Below are 19,201 nucleotides of genomic sequence, written 5' to 3'. Positions count from 1 at the left end.
TCAGATAATAATGTCCAAAGTGCGGCACACAGCGTGTTCTTTTTATTGGTTTAAAAAGAACAATTAAACAAGGCCCGAATTAAAACATAACAAAGGAAACAAAGAAATACTGTAAATGGCCCAAACACCCCAAAAATGCCACCTTATGTCCCGTGCCTCATGACTTTGATGCATGTTGCTGAAATAACATAACAAATATAACAATTTCAAAAGGGTCTCTTTGTCAAAGCCACACAAAAAGTGACACATTTGTTCCTTGTGACAAAAAATCTCTCGATGAATACCACTGAAAATACCATTTTGGTTCCACATTTATCTTAACACAAACTAATGCAATCTCTTAGGTTAAGATTTCAATTTGGACTACTGGCTTTTCTTTTTTTTATCATTTCTTGTTTGCCAAAATGTCATTTGTTGCCAGGATACACATACTCGCAAGATTTAGTAGGTTTTTGAGTAAGATAAAGCCCTCAGAAAAAAAAATAAATAAAAACAATAAAAAAAATAAATAAATAAAGCCCTCAGAATGGTTATTTAGTTTCCACAATAATCATTAACATAATACTTGTAATGAATAATATTCCATCCATCCATTTCCTATGCCTCTTATCCTAATTAGGGTCACGGGGGTATGCTGGAGCCTATCCCAGCTGACTTTGTGCGAGAGGCAGAGTACGCCCTGGACTGGTCGCCAGCCAATCGCAGGGCACATATAGCAACCATTCACATTCACATTCATACCTATGGACGATTTAGAGTCTCCAGTGAAACTCCAGTGAGCATGCATGTTTTTGGAATGTGGGAGGAAACCAGAGCAAACGGAGAAAACCCACGCAACGGGAGAACATGCAAACTCCACAAATACATCACATAAGTCACATATTCGCTCCTCGTGACCAAAAATGTCCAATTGAAACCCATAGTATATATAGATCTGTTTATTTTAAATTAGAAAATTATTTAATTGTAATTAGTTTTCAATTAGTTGTTTCTTTTATTATATATAAATGTTGTATACTATATTGCATATTATTACTACAATTTAAAAATAAGACTCGTGTGGAAAATGTACTTATTCCTTTAACCACATGAGGGCGCTGCATTCATACATACAGTCTATTTGTACTATAATACAAATAGTATTTGTATTATTATTTTTGACCAGAAGGTGTCTCGAACGTTCCTTTTTTTGGAAACATCTGAAAAGAGTGCTACACTTTGATCATCATTTAATAATACTTTACTATGTATTGATAAACATTATGATGGAGCCCAAGACCAGCCCAGTTTTTCATGGTTCAAATGGAATAAATGAGCAGTGTTCAGGGTCACATTGAGACTGTATTTGGATATCCAAAAGTCATTCCCATAATATTGCACTTAAACAACTTTAAACTCATTGATGTAAAAATCACACTAGTCAGGAATTATTTATAAAAATGGTGGATTCAAAAACTAAGAAAAAAAAAGTCATTAATCGTCTATTATATGACTCTCTGGACTCCTTGTTGGCTTTATATGGTTTTAATATAGCATTTGGATAATCAGAAATGATTTACTAATGAATAAGAAGTGTAAATGACAACTCCAAAAAATAAATTCAACGTCTACAGATATTTCTATTACGTTAAAAATGTCAATAAAATGTCACTACAGTATCCCATCGCCACTTCGCGCTTCAAATTTCACAGCTTCACTCTATCACAATTTTTCAAAAATCTCTTAATAAATCATGCTGCTTTGTGATTGAATACGGCCTGTTAGTCCAAAAAAGGCATATTTAAGCAAATATATAATTTTAATTAGAAAAAAAAATCCATATTTTTGGCCTAAATTAAGCATAATCAAGCATAAACGTGGGTACATTAAATAAAATACAAATATAAGGAATTCAGAGATGATAATATGCAGTATTCTACACTGGCCACTAGGAGTCAGTAATGTTACATTGATGGGACAATAGCCACCACAAGAAGTACTGGACAGAAACCTAAGAAAAAAAAGAAAAGAACCTTTCCCAATGCTAACGTGTGAGTCCATATTATGTCTTATTTTCTCTTATGTCTACTATATTGGATAATACGGTTATAGGGGTGTTATTTCATGTCTAGAGGGCTCTAATAATGTTAAAACCTGTATTTAGAAGGTCATAAATAAGTTTTCTAAGGTCTAACTAAAAAAATATTAAATTTATAAATAAGGAATCCTACTTCCACTTATCACAGTCAAGTTTGGAACCAATTAACCGCCATAAACGAGGGATTACTGTAGTAAGGTACTGCTTGTTATTTGTGACCAAAATCATGACTCATAACTGTAATGTCATGCTTAGCATATCACATAGATGGTACATTCTCCATTCTCCTAATATGCAAGCAATGGCTTGGTTATGTCGACGACCGCTTATGTCGATGTGAGTCAGCCAGTCTGTGGGGCGTCGACTTAAACATAAAAAGTTTATGGTGCATAAAAACTAAACTAGTGCACTAAGTAAGGTGTTTTAAAAAAAGTGAGGACAATTGCATTTTGGAAAAGTTACAAAATCTTTATTGTAATTTGTTGGTAATGGGGTGTGGATGGGGTTGGGGGGGGGGCATTGCAGCTCAACTCTGTCACACCTGTATACCATGCATTTCCTTCACGACGGAATACAAAAACACAAAAATGGTGTAAAGTGAAACTAAAGACGATTCTACGGAGCCTCTCGATTCAATAAAAAAGGTTTAGACTGGTTTTCCCCAGAGAAATTAATTCAACCAGTCATAAGATGCAGTATTATCATCTGCAGATAATACCAACGTTCACTCCTCTGTGGCCTTACAAACAGCATTTCCATATAAAACAACTCTGGTCCCAGTATTGACCCCTGGGGTACACCGCAAACTCACTCCAAGCATGTTGAAGTACATTATGTCGTACAGTATGTTCTCTCAACAAACTGCTTTTTCTTTGTTCCATCAGAACCACACCCTCCTAATTTATTATGATTCATTGGATCCAATGCTTGGTTGTGTTGCTAATTTCCTGTTATTTCAATTAGTGCTAGCTCGCTCCATCGAACTGTTTGGGTGGGATGGGTGGATCGATCCAAATATTAATAGCGAGAGAATAAATTGTTGGATACTGAAGGGCTTTGAAGTACAGTAGATCCCCACTTTTCGCTGCGTTTATGTTACGGGACCAGCAGCGAGTTGATACGCCCATCAAAAGATCTATTTTTGAAACACGGCTCACTCCTCCCTCTTTCAAACCCTCCTGCTGGCTTGATGTTCGCATTTTCCTCCGATCTTTGATCAACATTTATAAAAAAAGTGACTGTTATAATTATTAATTATATTCAGCTCCAGAACCCCCCATTCTCTCTTCAATTGCCACTGTTTACTAGCAACACAAAACAGGGTTAATGCCCAAATATACCTCACACCCTTACTAAACACAAGTAAAAAATGTATAGCTACTCACCACTAATGATTTATAATGCAAGATGAACGCATGGAACGGGAGTCACAGTATAGCCTTCAGCCTGGTTGTCAGGCTAGCAGGCTAGAGAAGCCGCGTCTACATAATCCACACTCCTTGCCGTTGTAATTCCAGTGAGGATTTACCATCACATATTAACTTGTGTTCACCTCGCTGCAAGATTTGAGGCCGGACTGACTGTGGAAGATAGTGTTTCCATACTATGGTGCCTTCAAGGACTGCTGAACAAAGTGCAAAATCTCAATGCTTGACGAAAAAACATGATCAGAGAAGCATAAAGACATAAACCTGTATTATCATGTATTTGTAAGTTATTACCCACTTTTATGGTGAATGAAATGTGTTTTCTGTGGAAACTGTTTTTGGAAAAAATTAATTAAAAATATTTTATTTCTTTTTTCTTACCCCCCCAAAAAAGCAGTGAATGCTGGATTGCAAATGTGCGGGGATCCACTGTATTTTGAATGGCAGCCAATAGTTTTTGCTTTTCTTTACTCATTTTGCACTACTGACTTTATTTTGCTCAAACAATTGTTTGTAAAAAAAAATAAAATAAAAATAAATGGTACTATTTTGTTGATATTGTTGAATTGTCTTATATTGTTGTATTTAAATGTTGCTAAATTGCTCACAAATCTTTTTTTAAATATTTCTGTTTGCCTAAAATGTGTTTTCGGATTCTAATCATCAACAAATTATAGGTTAAATCATAAAATCATTCAATGAGCTTGAAAAATGTCAAGTAAAAAGTATCGGTATCAATACCGTCACTCTATTTACATGAAATCGGATCAATACCAAAATGTGCAGTCGTGGCCTGCCCCTGGTCATTGCTTGTTGGCCCAAAGTTCGCACAGTCTGTCTTTCAGGATATCTTTTAATACATAGCCTACTGTTTAAGTATTGTGGAGAAACGTCTGGAAAACATTTGTTCATCTTCTGGATCACTGAATACAATCAAACAACAGGCATTTGTTGAAAGCAATCATTTGTGTCTGCTCCTGCATTATCATAATGTGAAAAAATATCTATTTAAGGTCAACAGCACATAAAAAAATACAAATGGCAAGTTTACTATGAAAATATTGCAATGAACCAAAATTAAAAGCCCTACAAGTGATTGATGTTGCAGTGGAAATGAGGCAGAGGAGAATGACAGGTTAGGTTTGGAGCGAAGGACAAGGAGGAGTTTGAAAAGAGACTGTACAAAGTGACTTATGATCCCTGGGCCTCCAACTCTGATGCTGGGGTGTCTGGCTCCTCATCATTGTAGATATTCTCTGCCTAAAATGAGAACAGCACAAAACAAATGAAAAATAAAATCAAAACATTTCAAACAGAAGGTAAATGGTTCACAGCGATATGTAGTGGGTAACTGCTTCGACCATAAAAATGTCTCGTGCTTCCCTAGTCAAACTTGCACACAACTATGGTGCGTTCAAGGGCCGCCGAACAAAGTGCAAAATGTCAACATTTGAGAAAAAACATTATCACTGAATCATGACGTCTTTTTTTGACATATCTATATTCTGACATACTTCTAAATTGTGTTTTCAGCCTATTTCTGAGAAAAAATTACAAAAATGTAAAAAGAAAATCTGAGAATTTGGGGGACCGTGAATGCTGAATCGCGAATGTACACAACAAAATTTAAAAAAAAACAAAAACATGATTTTCCATTTTTTTCCACGAATGTTTTTGAAACGACTAAGCATCTTGTCCAAACTTTTTCCAGGGCGGGGCCACATACAAGAAATTAAAGAATGGTGGGGGGCTACTTTCATACATTTTACACATTTAAGATGTTGAAAGCAATCCACTGTAGGTCAATGTACAGTCATCTTCTGTATAAATGGAATATTTTCATAGTTATGGTATAGGAAACCTGTTTATGATCTTCTAAATACAGTTTTTAACATTATTAAATCCTCATAAACATGACATAACACCCCAATAGTCATCTTTACACTCCTATTACCCAATATAGTAGACATAATAACAGACAATAAGACATAAACTACATCTAGAGTGAGGTCTCATGATGGTCACAAACGGCCGTCGCTACATTCTGCTCTTCGCCATCTAGGGTGTGGTCTCTCGAAGCTGCTAGCAGCTTTTGGGGCCTGAGCACTTCCTTTCCACCGTATACTTCATCTTATCATCATCACACATGAATTCTATGATTGTCAAAAGTTTGTCGAGATCAAATCAAACACTAATGTAATGAAATATATCATAAAAATGAATGTAAACCCTTTCAAATGCACTATACTTTATTTATCATGAATATATATATCATGACCACAAAATCATTATATTTTTGAAAAAACGCAAAATTCAGAGCGCGAAGTTGCAAGGAACAACAGCATGCTAAACTGAGTAAAACATTTTAGTTTGTTGTTATAGGTGACAAAGCAAATTAGTGTAATATCTAATAATATACATGTATCTCTTTAATATTTATTTTATTTTGACAATTAGCCGAGAGCCAAAAAAAAAGCAGCTGCAGGCCGCACTGTGATGTGGTGAGAGACAGATGTATTTACCATCTGCCAGACTTGCATGATGTTGTCTTCAGAAACGGAACAGATGACCCAGGGCTCATTAGGGTTCCAGGAAAAGTCTGAGATCTTGGCTGTGTGGCCACCATGGATGAACTAACGGGAGGCAAGACGTGCATTAGACAAAGAAAACCACACACACTCCTCAAATTGATATTCACATTTTGTCAATTTCTGACAGAAAATGACATCAAACTCTCAAACTTTTGAGTTTTCAATAAATTGCAAATGCTCAATTTTTTTGTCTGCATAGTATCCATCCCCTGGTCCCCCCCCCCAGTGGGATACAATCATCACTGAAATGAATAAGCATTACATGACGACTTCAGGTCAGCATTGTATGGTCATCTTTAAATCAAATCTCACCAGCAGCTCTGGTGGGCCATCTTCAGCATCTTCAGCAGACTGCTCCTCCCCGATTTTACTAAACAAACAAACAAGTGTGTTTTAGTGCAACATAGTTTCTTTCATCGTGGCGGAGTGTCAGTACACTTTTAGTGAAATCCATGGTGGTTGTTTACGGGGGGAAATAAGTTTAAATAATAAGTTATTTGGTCCTCTGCTGATTTTGCAAGTTTACTTTTACTGACAAAGTTATGGCAGACCAACTGTAAAAACGGTTAAATAATGGTTAAATTAAAGGTTATAAATACGCATGGTAAGAATACCATGCAGTATTTTTACCAAATTGAATGAACACACTTACCTTAGATCCCACACATTCAGACGCCGATCAGTGCCACTGGAGGCCAGGATTGTCTCATTGTGAGGAGACCATTGCACCTAAAAGATTTGATGACATGAAGTACAAAAACCCATATACAGTAAGCAGCCTGAAAAAAAAACAATCATATACTGTATATACAATCATATACAACTTTTTTCACACGCTTCGAACCCTGTGGCTTAAACAATGATTCAGTTAATTTATTGCTAAAAGAGCTACAGTTCCCATGATGCTGACAGTGCTGAACCAGAAAGTAGTGCACTTCCGCAACAGAAGATAATATCACATGTTTTGAAGTCTTATGCAGTGATCGTATTTTGTTCTGACAAATCTTTAAGTGAGTTTGGTCAAGGGTAGAATTACTACAGCTTCTGCTGGGACTTCATATGCATTTAGAATTACTTTAGCCGAGTAAAACTATAATTGTAAAACTATAATGCTGCTCAAAGGATACTTCATTCATTTTCTACAGCGGCTGTCCTCATTAGGGTCAAGGGTGAGCTGGAGTCTACCCCAGCTGACTTTGGGCAGGAGGCGAGGTACACCCTGGACTGGCTGTCAAATTCCTACAGTCTAATATTGGAGAAGTCCGGAGCTTAGTTTTGCGCCAGCATGGACAATTCCGACTGACAAGCTAAAATAAAATAAGTTTGCCAATAGGTCAACATCTTTCCATTGTTTGTAAAAATTCTTTTATTTTGTTTGCCCAACCAGAGTGGATTGTAGTAGCTGCAACTCAAAAGGGACACATTGTAACCTTTGTTCAGCAAAATAAAAGCTTTTCTTAAGGAAAGCAATTGCAGCACTTACCTGAAATATTTCATCTTTGTGGGATTCAAAGGAATGGAGCTTCAGTTTGAGGTTCCTTAGGTCCCACAGTGCAACAGTCTGTGACAAAACAAAGTTTTCATGATAAACACATTAACGGTACGGTATATCTTAAGATTAAACACGCTAAGACGTTACAGGCCTGATGACAGTACAATTAGGAAAGAGTTTGCACTGGTATTGCTTTTTGGAAAGGGTTGCCAGGAAAAAGCCTAAATTGCCGCAATGGGACAGTAAGGGTGCTGTGGTTAAAAAAAAAAAAAAAGCCTGTAAATCTGTGCTTCAGACATTTGAACTGAGGCCATGTACACCTACTCTTGCACACTTAAAAAACAGAAACTTTTTTATCTTAATGAACTTATGAATTGAACGACACTTAATATTGAACATAATTACTTGGTTAATTAGTTTTATAGTAATTCCAGGTCAAAAAAGTGTATTTTGCATGGTCACATTTTGATAGTTTCACATGAGCACCGATAAATACATATATAGTCATGGAAATTTTTTTTTAGACCACCCTTGTTTCTTCAGTTTCTTGTTCATTGTTAATGCGTGATACAACTAAAGGTACATTTGTTTGGACAAATTTAACAAAAAATTGCTCATAAGAGTTACAATGATATACGAAGCTATTCATGTAAGAACTTAATTGATTTTTGGTTATTATCAGGAAAACCACAGAAGTTGTTACATATCAGCTCTTAACCTAAACTCTTATGAGCTATATTTGTTATCATTATATTTGTCCAAACAAATGTACCTTTTTTTGTACCAGGCATTAAAATGGATCAATAAACTGAAGAAACAAGGGTGGTCTAATCATTTTTTTCATTACTGTAGCTTTTATTCCAGTCTGATGTTTGCATCCTTCCGTATGCATGAGGTGAATTTGAGCTCCACTTTTTTGTCCACTCATGATGGCTATGGTTTAAGTCTGCAAATGAATTTAACACCAAATTAAAGGGGGAAGTTTAACAATCAATGATAAAGCAGTGTCCGAAGTACAAAAATACATACAACCAACAATAAAGCCTTTTTTTCGGGGGGAATCCCCGGTCACAGTGACAGCTTTCCACCGCTGCGCCGTACGGAGATTGTAACACATTGAACATTGAACTCTTCAAGATTAAAAAATCTTAATGCACAAAATAATCAACAAACTTACTCATTTGCTCATATATTGCAAACACAGCAATGCACAACTTCATTCTTCTGTCACCTTTCTGCTCCATGCATTGTGAGGCATTCAGGCGCACTCGTAATTGTGAGTGTTAAGCGCTAATGGGGCTCGGCCCATCTAAAAGCACCCACAGACAGCTCAGTCTTGTTTGTGATATTAAAAAAACGGCAAAAAAAATTGCGACTGAAGAAAGTTCATTTGTTTTGCTTTGTTTTTTACTCACTTTTTGCGAATGTGTCATGGCCAATTATGCCAATTCAACAATTACATTATCAGAGACTGACAATATCATACTGAAAGCAATTGCTGGATTCAAGTAACTATGAACAACATTTGCAACCAAAGCATGAGATGTGTGATGAGATTTGGGTTTTATTGTTCTTAAAGACCGAATGAAAGCATGTCCAGTGCATTCTTTTCTCTACCTTGTCAGCAGAACCAGTGGCCAGAATGAACTCGCTGTAAGGGTTGAAGCTCAAACAGTTGACCTCTGCAGTGTGTGCATCTACAGCGTGACTGGCTTTGGATGTGTTGTTAGAGCGAGTGTCCCATCTGGGGGAGGACGCAGGAAGGGGGTGATCAGATGCAGCAACAAGTGTAAAAAGTGTCTACTTACATCATGAGTTTCTGGTCATCAGCCACAGAACCAAATAGGGATTCATGAAGCAAATGCCAGGAGACATCCTCTACAACAGCTGTGTGGCCAGTGAAGATGGTCTTGGCATCCACGATCTTCCTATCCTTTGGGCCTGACCCAATGTCCCACAGACAAATGGTCTGTGGAAAATACAGGGTGGGAAGCATATTGTTAAGATGAATGTGGCCCAAATTAAGTCGCTCCTCCTTTTTAGCATTTGAATTACCTGTGCAACTCTGCAAACTTTCTAAGGAACTGACAACTTCAATAAACCAACATCTGGCAGTTGTTACTTAAAGCATGCATTACTGCATGCTTTAAGTGTGATACCAGGCTACTGTATATTGACAGACCAAATAAAAAAAAAAAAAAAGTTTGACAGGTTTTTACTAAACAAGGCTCTTCCCCCAGCAAGCCTCAGTTTGTTGGCTACGCTACCCTGGTTCTACCTGCTGATGGCAGACGCCACCAGCAATCTTGCACGGGGATCGATCGCGTTTATTAATGAACTTTTCTTGGACTTGTCTTTATTACCTGAGTGAATGGACTGTGGAGGAAGCAAGCGTGTTTTGACTTAATGGATTATTTTCAATCATTCTATTCATTTCTATGAAGACTGTCCCTGAAGAATGTCCCTGTCATCTGTCCTTCCAGGACCTCCTATGAGGAGACATCTGCCCATAAGTGTATATAATGCATGCAATGTAAAGCTTCACTTCAATGCTGATACTACTAAATACAGATCTCTGATCACTACTGATAATCAGACATTAGCAGTCCTCGGTACTGAATCAAAATTCAATGATATCTGATGTTGATGCCACTTACATGGTCATCAGAGGCGCTGAGTAGGTTGCCACTCAAGTTGGGATTCCATGACAGGCCATAACCTTCTTTTTGGTGGCCTTTCAGCCTCAAGTCTGGGCTACATTCTCCACTGGGATCTGAAATACATTGTTGCATTACTTGATGAACTTTTACGTGTATTTTACACGCGGTCAAAATTATTACACACACCCACCTGGCTTAGATGGGTGTTTGGTGTAGTCAAAGACCAGGACATCAGAGGTCGGGGTCTTTGTAGCAATGATGCAAGGACTCTGGGGCATATAACGAGCTCGGTTGACCTCTCCCTCGTGGTTGATCTTGATCTCAATCTCTATTTTGCCACTTACTGAACCAAACCCACCAAACTCTGTAAAATAAACAAATAAATCAGCACATCAAGTCGGGAAACAAACACTTTCAAGAGTTTAATTTTGCTTGAGACTTGCTACTCACTGCATTCTACTTTGCAATTCTTATTGAAGGTTCCACTTTTCATTTACATAAACCCCAGATGACGTCAAATACGTTTGAAAAAAGAACTTGCAAAAACAGTGTTTAGTTCCTTTACAGAAAAGTACAACAAGTCACGTGCTTCCTGAGACATGCTTGAGATACCGTCCATTGCGATTTTGTGCTCAGCTATACAAATAAAATTAAGCTTCAAGGTCAACTAAACATCAACTATGTTGCCATAGAACACTTTCTGTGTTTTCTGTGTTTTATGTTTTTAATGTTTAACTTCTTAAACCCTGGACTTCAGAGTCTTGTTAGAAAATGACATATCCAAAATAAATCACATTTTTAGTAAAGTCTTTGATGGTTATCAAAATTATAAATGAAAAAAATCAAATAAAAAATTGCATTAAAATTTAAAATGTACTTATCTTTCCAACCGGATACGAGTTAATGAAGATGCTTGTTCACTGAGTTTTAGTGGTAGGAGAATGATGCTTGTAGCGTTGGAAGGGCTAAGAGTTAGCTTTCAAAGGCTGCCAAGTTTGTTACATTAGTGTTTGTTTTATGAAATAATTCATGACGTATGCCACCCTCTGACTGTTTACTTATTTATGACAATTGTCCCATTTAAGTGCTTGTGGTTTGAATTGTCTTCTATGTTTCTAAAATTGGTTTGGTTGAGCTTTTAGCTGACGTTCTTCCGGTTACGTGGCCATAAAGCACGTGTACATTGATACATGCATTGCGTAGTAGTTACTGGTTTTTTTTACTATTTTTGTAAGAATTGCTTGTGAACGCTGAAGAGCTGAAATGCTGTCTGGAAAATGACGGATTATGAGAAAAGTGGGCAGTTTTAGAATGTGGAAAATAGTTAGCCTGAATGTTTTGATGTTGGAATGGTTTGAAAAATGTGGAACAATCACATTCAAGAAGAATTTTGGGGCCAAAAATTAAATTCTAAATTGCCAAAAAATGTTTTTTTTGAGACTACGAAAAACAGATTTCTTGAATGAGCTGAATGTTTCGGCGTTGGAATAGATTGAAAGCAGTTGACGAAAACGGAAGTAGTAGAGTATTCCCTCGCTCTGTCACGGTTCACCTTTCGCAGATTTGCAGATTTTTTTTCAGTGCTTCTTTTTTCTTTTTAATCAGTGTATGAAAGCTGTTACAGGCCGGGCTTGGCCCTTTAAGAAGAATTGCATTGTGGGAAGTTAAGTGCCTATCTCTTCGCTCTCTCGTCTGTCTGCACCTCCCATGGTTTTCTGCGTCCCGATTGGCTGTAGACCATTGTCAACCAATCAATCTCCTTCGTGCCATCCTGCCATGTCTCCTGTGTCATTGCTAGCCTGCCTGCTTGCTTGCTTGATAGCTGTAAATGAATCATCGGTTCGTCTGCAGCAAGATGTTTTAACAAGGATACAAAAACGCTACAGTACAGTGGAACGGCGCCGGGACAAAAAGGCAAGGTCACAGGAGTGAAATATGCGTGAGTGACTTGTTAATTTCTTGTGTTGATCATTAACCCATTGACTACTAGCCATGTTCAGAGCAGAGAGCTCCATAGTGCCATAGACTCTCTTCTTTCATCAGAAAAAAAACTTTCATTCTAGCCTTTTTGGGTCTTTAGATATTGGCGGTAGAACATAGGGTAGTTTCAGCAAAAACATCTGATTTTGACCAAAAAAAAAACAGAGAAAACGAGCTTTTTCTGCATAGAAGCAAATTCAAGCAGAGTGACGGTGGGGTCTCACAGACAATCTGTCGCTGCCGGTTTTTGAAAGCGTTTAAACAAGAGAGAAATGCGAGAAAATGTTATTGCCTGTCTGGGAAAGTGTATAAAGTGTATGGTGAGGGGTTTTACAGCCTTAAAACATAAATCATTGTAAAAAAAAATTACGTTGGCTACTTTGCGGATTTCACTTATTGCGGGCTATTTTGGGAACCTATGAGGGAACACTGTAGTAAGAAGTAGTCAAAATTCTTAAGATCAAAGTGAATTTGTGTTTTGCTTTGCTCCTCACATGGCCAATTGCATCCTTACAGTGAAGCGTTGTGGTGCCAGCATCACACTGAGGGGATGTTTTTTAGTGGCACCTTTTTCATTATGGGGTTTTGTGTGTAGAATCTTCAGAGAAAACTGAATTTACTCCATTTTGAAATTTTTTTCTGCAAGGATCCATTTAAGCTTTTAAGTGGAAAAACTATGAATTTACATCATTTGTAGAGCACTTTTTGGGTCCCTTAAGTAAGCATTGGTCTCAAAGGTCCCAAGTACTGTATGTGTTTTTTCTGGGGGGACTCTGGATAGTTAAAAGGGCAGAAGGAAAATAATTAAAGTCTTTGTGGCTTTCAGGGTTCAACCAAGTCCTTCTGTCATTTATAGCAGAAGTGCCTACCACCGGGCCACGGCGAAGTACCCGTCCATGGGCAGGACTGAAGCAGGCCGTGGAAAACTTTAGGTGCAATGATTTAAAAAAAAATGTAAATGTAAATAACTACATCAATTTTGATGTAAATGAATATCAATTTTGGAAACAAAAGCTACAGTTCCCATGATGCTTAGAGTGTCGATTCAGGAAGTAGTGAAGTGGACACTAATATCACATGTTTTGAAGTGTTATGCAGCAATCGTGTTTTGAGCTGACAAATCCTCAGTAAGTTTGATCAAGTGTGGAATTACTACAGGTTATGCTTGGACTGCTTGGGCCGCTCTAACATCTCACTCATTGGCGCTAACAAACTTGGCGCTAGGACCACTACAATGTTTATAGTGTGTATTTCTGTGTAAATATCCCATGTTACAACGTGGACAACTTATAAACAAGAGTAGCATACAGTACATACCGTATGTACAAAGAAGATTTCTCTTTAAATTTGGTGGGTGCGGCTTATATTCAGGTGTGCTCAATAGGTACATTTTTCCCGTTCTTCTTTCACCTCATCATTGCTGGGGATGAGTGTGAATGCATAAAGGTGAGGTTAGATGACGTTATGTGTGTGTTGAGTGCTAGTGTTCGTATTTATTTGATGTCAAGTTAATTCATGCTAGCATACTGTTACCCACAACAAAAAACGATATGATCATCTCGTATAATAGTAAGTCTGTATTCATTTTGTGCAGTTCATTTGCTGTTGCTGGAAGATACTTCTACACTGAAACTCTGAATTTCAGTGCAGTCAGACAAGATGTAATGCACAGCGCTTTTAACGTGAAGGCCGGAAGACCGTCGGTTATATATCTGTGGATTAGAAAAGGTTGGGTCCACTGACATATATTTTATGTATAGTATTGGCTCAAACAACTCCACACACGACTGCAGCTTTCTTATGCAGAATCATTGGGGGTGAATGTAAATGTGCAGATTACATCAAGATACCACAAGAAAAAGACAAAAGTATATTTTAAAAACCTTCTTAAATGAGTATTTTCCATACCGTGCCAACTTTTTCTGACTTGATTTTGTACTAATACTACCTCTGAGCAACCTTCAGCACAGCTGAACGTCCAACATACCTGCTGAAAGAAAAGAAGAGTGTTAACTCCTAAAGAAAATGTATGTAGGAATTGCATGTGAATGCTGAAGAGATAAAGCTGAACTGAAATTCTGTACGGAAATTGTGGAATGAGGTGAAAAGTGGGAATTTTTGGAATGTGGAAAATTGTTAGTTTGCCTGTTTTGACGATGGAATGGTTAGAATGGGCTGCGAAATGAGGAAAAATGTCATTCACATCAATGGAAATGTATTTACTAAATAAATACATTTATTTATTTACAATGGGAGTTTAGGCACAGAAAAAGTGGAATTACGTAAAATGCAGGATTTTTTTGGAATGGATAGCCTGCATGTCCCGAATCAGCTCAAGATTTGATGTTGGAACATTTTGACTTGGTTGAGAAATGTGCAAGTAGTGTCAAAAAATGGGGCAGAATAAAAATAACAAATAGAAGAATTCTGATGCAAAATAAAAGTTCAGCATTCACACTGTTACAGACATTGTACATTTGTGATTAAGCCAATGACTATCATGGTTGAACAATACCGGGATGGTTATTACAATATGATAAAGTGTTTTTGTGGCGTTTGTCTGGACATGTAATATCTCTTATTGCAGCAAGGCTGTGACGTAACCTCATGTATGATGTAATGGAATAAAATGTACATATTCTATTCTTATTCAATTCACTTCAAATCAAAGTCTTCAAATTGTGCTGCTTTGAGGAACACTAACCTCCTTTCTCACTGTCGTAATGCGAGGCATCAAACTGGGCATCGTCGTTGGGCACTTGGACGCTGGCAATGACAAGGTGGTTCTGCTCATCTGATGTGTGGGTTCCCAGAACCAGTCTGTGGACTGCGTAATCCTTTCCCTCCGGCCTGAGTTCGATCACACAAACAGTCTTACAAACATTGTAGCCCATAATAGATAGAAATACACGATTGCAGATAACAATACAGATTGTGTTGCAACTGTTGAGAAATTATTCAACCCTCATTGTATATTCTATCTATTTTCAAAATGTACATTTAAAAAAATAATTTGAATTTGCAGCCTGCCACAAATAAATTTGGAGCTTCCTGTCTGTCCGTGCTCATAAACACATTATAATGGGACTGTGTGTGAATGTAGCTTGTCGTTCAAACTCTGTAAAGTAGAGGGAACAGGAGCTGCTTCTTAACACTCTTGTACACACCTGGGTCTCATCTATAACGCATGCGTACACACAAAACTGGGCAGAAAAGGTGCGTACGGCGTTTTCCACACATCCTACATGGTCCATATAAAAACCTGACATGAGAATGTGCGTACGAGTCCACCAGCTGGCGCACACACTTTTGGAGGCATGGCAAAAAGTGACACACATTTTAAGCGGTAAAGTCAAGTCATATGTTGGAATGAAAAACACATTACACTATATACATTGGTGTGAAACGTGTTTGCCCCCTTCCTGACTTTTTTTTGCATGTTTATCACACTTAAATGTTTCACGTCATCAAACAAATTGTATTAGTCAATGAACACAAAATGCAGTTTTTAAATGATTTTTTTTTTTTTTATTATTAAGAGATTTAAAAAAATCCAAACCTAGATGGCCCTGTGTGAAAAAGTGATTGCTCCCCCTGTTAAAACATAACTTAACTGAGATTAATTGAGATCTATCAGTCTGGAAAAGGTTATAAAGCCAGTTCTAAAGCTTTGGGACTCCAGCGAACCACAGTGAGAGCCATTATCCACAAATGGCAAAAACATGGAACAGTGGTGAACCTTCCCAGGAGTGGCCGTCCAAGCAAAATTACCCCAAGAGCGTAGCGAAGACTCATCCAAGAGGTCACAAACATCCCACAACAACCTCCAAAGAACTGCAGGCCTCACTTGCCTCAGTTAAGGTCAGTGTTCATGACTCCATCTGAAGACACTGGGCAAAAACGGCCTGCATGGCAGAGTTCCAAGACCAAAACCACTGCTGAACAAAAAGAACATGAAGCCTTGTCTCAATTTTACCAGAAAACATCTTGATGATCCCCAAGACCTTTGGGATAATACTCTGTAGTCTAACGAGACAAAAGTTTAACTTTTTGGAAGGTGTGCGTCCCATTACATCTGGCATAAAAGTAAGGCTGCATTTCAGAAAAAGAACATACCAACAGTAAAATACGGTGGTGGTCGTGTGATGGTCTCAGGCTGTTTTGCTGCTTCAGAACGTGGAAGACTTGCTGTGATAAATGAAACCATGAATTCTGTTGTCTACCAAAAATCGTGAAGGACAATGTCCACCCATCTGTTCGTGACCTCAAGCTGAAACCAATCTGGGTTCTGCAGCAGGACAATGATCCAAAACACACGAGCAAGTCCACCTCTGAATGGCTGAAGAAAAACAAAATGAAGACTTTGGAGTTTCTTAGTCAAAGTCCTGACCTGATACCTATTGAGATGCTTTGGCATGACCTTAAAAAGGTGGTTCATGCAGGAAAACCCTCCAATGTGATTTAATTACAACAATTCTGCAAAGACAAGTGGGCCAAAATTCCTGCACAGCGCTGTAAGAGACTCATTGTAAGTTATCGCAAATGCTTGTCTGATGTAACCTGTAAATTGTGCTGCCTCTTGGCCACGACACTCTTGAAAAGGAGATTTTTAATCTCAATGAGGTTCTCCTGGTTAAATAAAGGATAAATAAAAAATAAAAATAAACGGAAAGAGACCGGATGTTTTTTTTCCCCATGCGTCACTGTGTATCTGACTCCATGCGTGCCCATCTCACAGCCGCTGTGAAAAACCAAGTGCAGCAAATGAACTCGGCGCTTGCCATCATTCTGGGAGGCTTGACAAAGGAACTCCAACCGCTGGACATCGGTGTAAACACGGCGTTTAAAGTGAAGTTGCGAGCGGTGTGGGAGGGATGGATGACAGCTAGCGAACACAGCTGCACTAAGACTGGGAGGCAGCACGTTACACCACAATTTTGTGAATGGCTTGTGGATGCTTGGGCTAACGTGTCTGATGCACTGTTGTTCGAGCTTCGCAAAAACCAGCATAATTTCTGAGGTGCCGCACGGCAACGAGACTGACTCTGACTATGACAAGAAAATACTGTAGCGGTAGTGTCTTGTCTGTTTTTGCGTTGTTTTTAGTTGTGCACCATGACTGAGACTGTTGTGTTGAGTGATGACCATCCTGATTTCAAGTGGGTTTGATAAGCTGAATGAGAGTTCTACTCTTAATCTGTCCAAAGAAATAAAGTCGCTTCCTCACGGACTTTTGAGCGACACGGTATGTTTTAGCGTGCATACATGCTGCATATGTTTGACCATACCTGCGCCCAATAATACGGTGCACCTTGTGTATGTGTTAAATACAAAAATAGCACCTGTAACTGAGACTGTGCCTTTTAAAACGGTGCGCCTTATGGTCGTGAAAATATGGTAATAAAAAAAAAAGTCACAGATGAAATGACTATACTAAAAAGACCCTAAGTAAAATTAACAATGTTATTTGGTAGAGGTGTCACATGTGTGATTAAAACGTGACAAGATTTCTTGTTTAGAGAAGAGTTGTCTCGCGAAAACAGGACAGCCAGAAGCGAATCAGACTGTGAGCCATTGCATAGCTGCTATGACTGATAATACTTGTACATGTAATATAGAAGTGGCAGTGCGCGAGGCATTATTGGTTAGTATTATTATTATTATTATTATTAGTGTTTCCAACCATAAAATAGAGAGGGTAGTCTGCTTTCTTAGTACTGCTTCTTATAATACTATTTAAGATGCTCTTATGTTATTTTTATTCTTAACCAATAATTGACTGTAATATTCCCTCTTACACACTCTCAAGATTGTTGTCAGCTTATTTTTATAAGTCTTATATAATTTTTCTGTTTCTATAAGTCTTATATATTTTTTCTGCTTCTTTAGTTTGTTGAATGATACATTTCCTTTATAATGTATTATTTTTCTTGCAGGCGTTGTTTAGTCCTTTTGTCATCCATGGCTGGTTGTTTTTCTTTTGCTTCTTGGATTTTTCTTGCCAGGGACAGTTCTCATCTTAGAGCTCCATATAAGTGCGTACAAAGTGATCATATGCTTCATCCACATCTTTTGAACTGTTGACACTCTCCCATCTTCTAGATCTTTCCTGAAAGCGCTGATGCTATCCTCTGTGCGCAGTCTTTGAAAAGTCTTTTTAGCCACCACCTGTCTTTTATTATAATGTTCATTGTAAATTATAAACACTGGAAGATAATCACTGATGTCACTGATTAACAGGGCACTGGTCACAAGCCACTGGTTAATATATTACCGATAAGGGTGGCACAGTGGTCTGTTATTCTGCTTGGTCTAATGATTTTAGGATATAGACAAATATAAGTATTTAGTGTAGTACAGTAGTAATGTAAGACAGAGAATGACCCGGATAAGGTTGAGCAGCATGACAATGTTGACAATAAACAATGTAAGCTAAGCACATGTCTCTGAATTGAATTGAATTGAACACACCATTTACCAGTTGAAAAGAAAACTCAACATTTCTCTTAGGAGGCACAGTTTTTTCCATGAGCATGGTGGAGAGGTGACTGTCGTGATGCCTGTGTGTCTTATTTTCGGGTGAGACTCATTACACTCAGTAGCGTCCAGTGTTGTCCCATGCACGCTATAAAAGCCAAATTGAGTTCACACCTTTGATTTCAACTATGCTTGCGCATCCTTCAGTTCAAATTTACCGCTTGAGTCTGCCATAACGTGGCATTTCTTAGGTTTTTTTTTTTTCGTGGATTGTGATGTTTTGGTGTTGATATAAAATACTGTAGCTTTTTCCTGGGCGTTAAGAGAATGACGGGAAGGTGGTCGATCAACAAGCACTTTACTGAAACAAACAACCACGCCAAAACCACACATTCACAGCCCCGGGAACTATCAGAAAGTAGACATTTCAAGAAGCAGGAATGAACGGACACAAACAAGAATATTTTTAAAAATGCACATTTCCTCACATTTCGAAA

General features: G+C 37.9%; 1 protein-coding gene across 4 annotated transcripts in view; it reads right to left on the bottom strand.

Moving 5' to 3' along the window:
• Positions 1–2,535: 2,535 nt before the first annotated feature.
• The window catches only part of LOC129178888 (histone-binding protein RBBP7), a 17,955-nt gene continuing 1,289 nt past the window's right edge, over positions 2,536–19,201 (bottom strand). Inside the window, exons 2-12 of one of the 4 annotated variants that reach the window (XM_054771545.1) lie at positions 14,932–15,077; positions 14,136–14,217; positions 10,438–10,611; positions 10,245–10,360; positions 9,396–9,556; positions 9,205–9,331; positions 7,579–7,656; positions 6,748–6,824; positions 6,408–6,465; positions 6,027–6,137; positions 2,536–4,764 (exon numbers count right to left, since the gene is read on the bottom strand). In XM_054771545.1, coding sequence (XP_054627520.1) covers positions 4,696–4,764; positions 6,027–6,137; positions 6,408–6,465; positions 6,748–6,824; positions 7,579–7,656; positions 9,205–9,331; positions 9,396–9,556; positions 10,245–10,360; positions 10,438–10,611; positions 14,136–14,217; positions 14,932–15,077 — 1,199 coding nt within the window. In that variant the 3' untranslated portion in view covers positions 2,536–4,695. Of the gene's footprint in view, positions 4,765–6,026; positions 6,138–6,407; positions 6,466–6,747; positions 6,825–7,578; positions 7,657–9,204; positions 9,332–9,395; positions 9,557–10,244; positions 10,361–10,437; positions 10,615–14,135; positions 14,218–14,931; positions 15,078–19,201 lie in introns of all 4 variants that reach the window. The other 3 variants (XM_054771546.1, XM_054771543.1, XM_054771544.1) reach the window with 3 other exon arrangements.

Source organism: Dunckerocampus dactyliophorus, chromosome 3 (assembly GCF_027744805.1).
Source record: "Dunckerocampus dactyliophorus isolate RoL2022-P2 chromosome 3, RoL_Ddac_1.1, whole genome shotgun sequence".
Lineage (NCBI taxonomy): Eukaryota > Metazoa > Chordata > Actinopteri > Syngnathiformes > Syngnathidae > Dunckerocampus > Dunckerocampus dactyliophorus.
The sequence above is the reverse complement of the archived record's forward strand: the minus strand, read 5'-3'. Positions and strand labels throughout refer to the sequence as shown.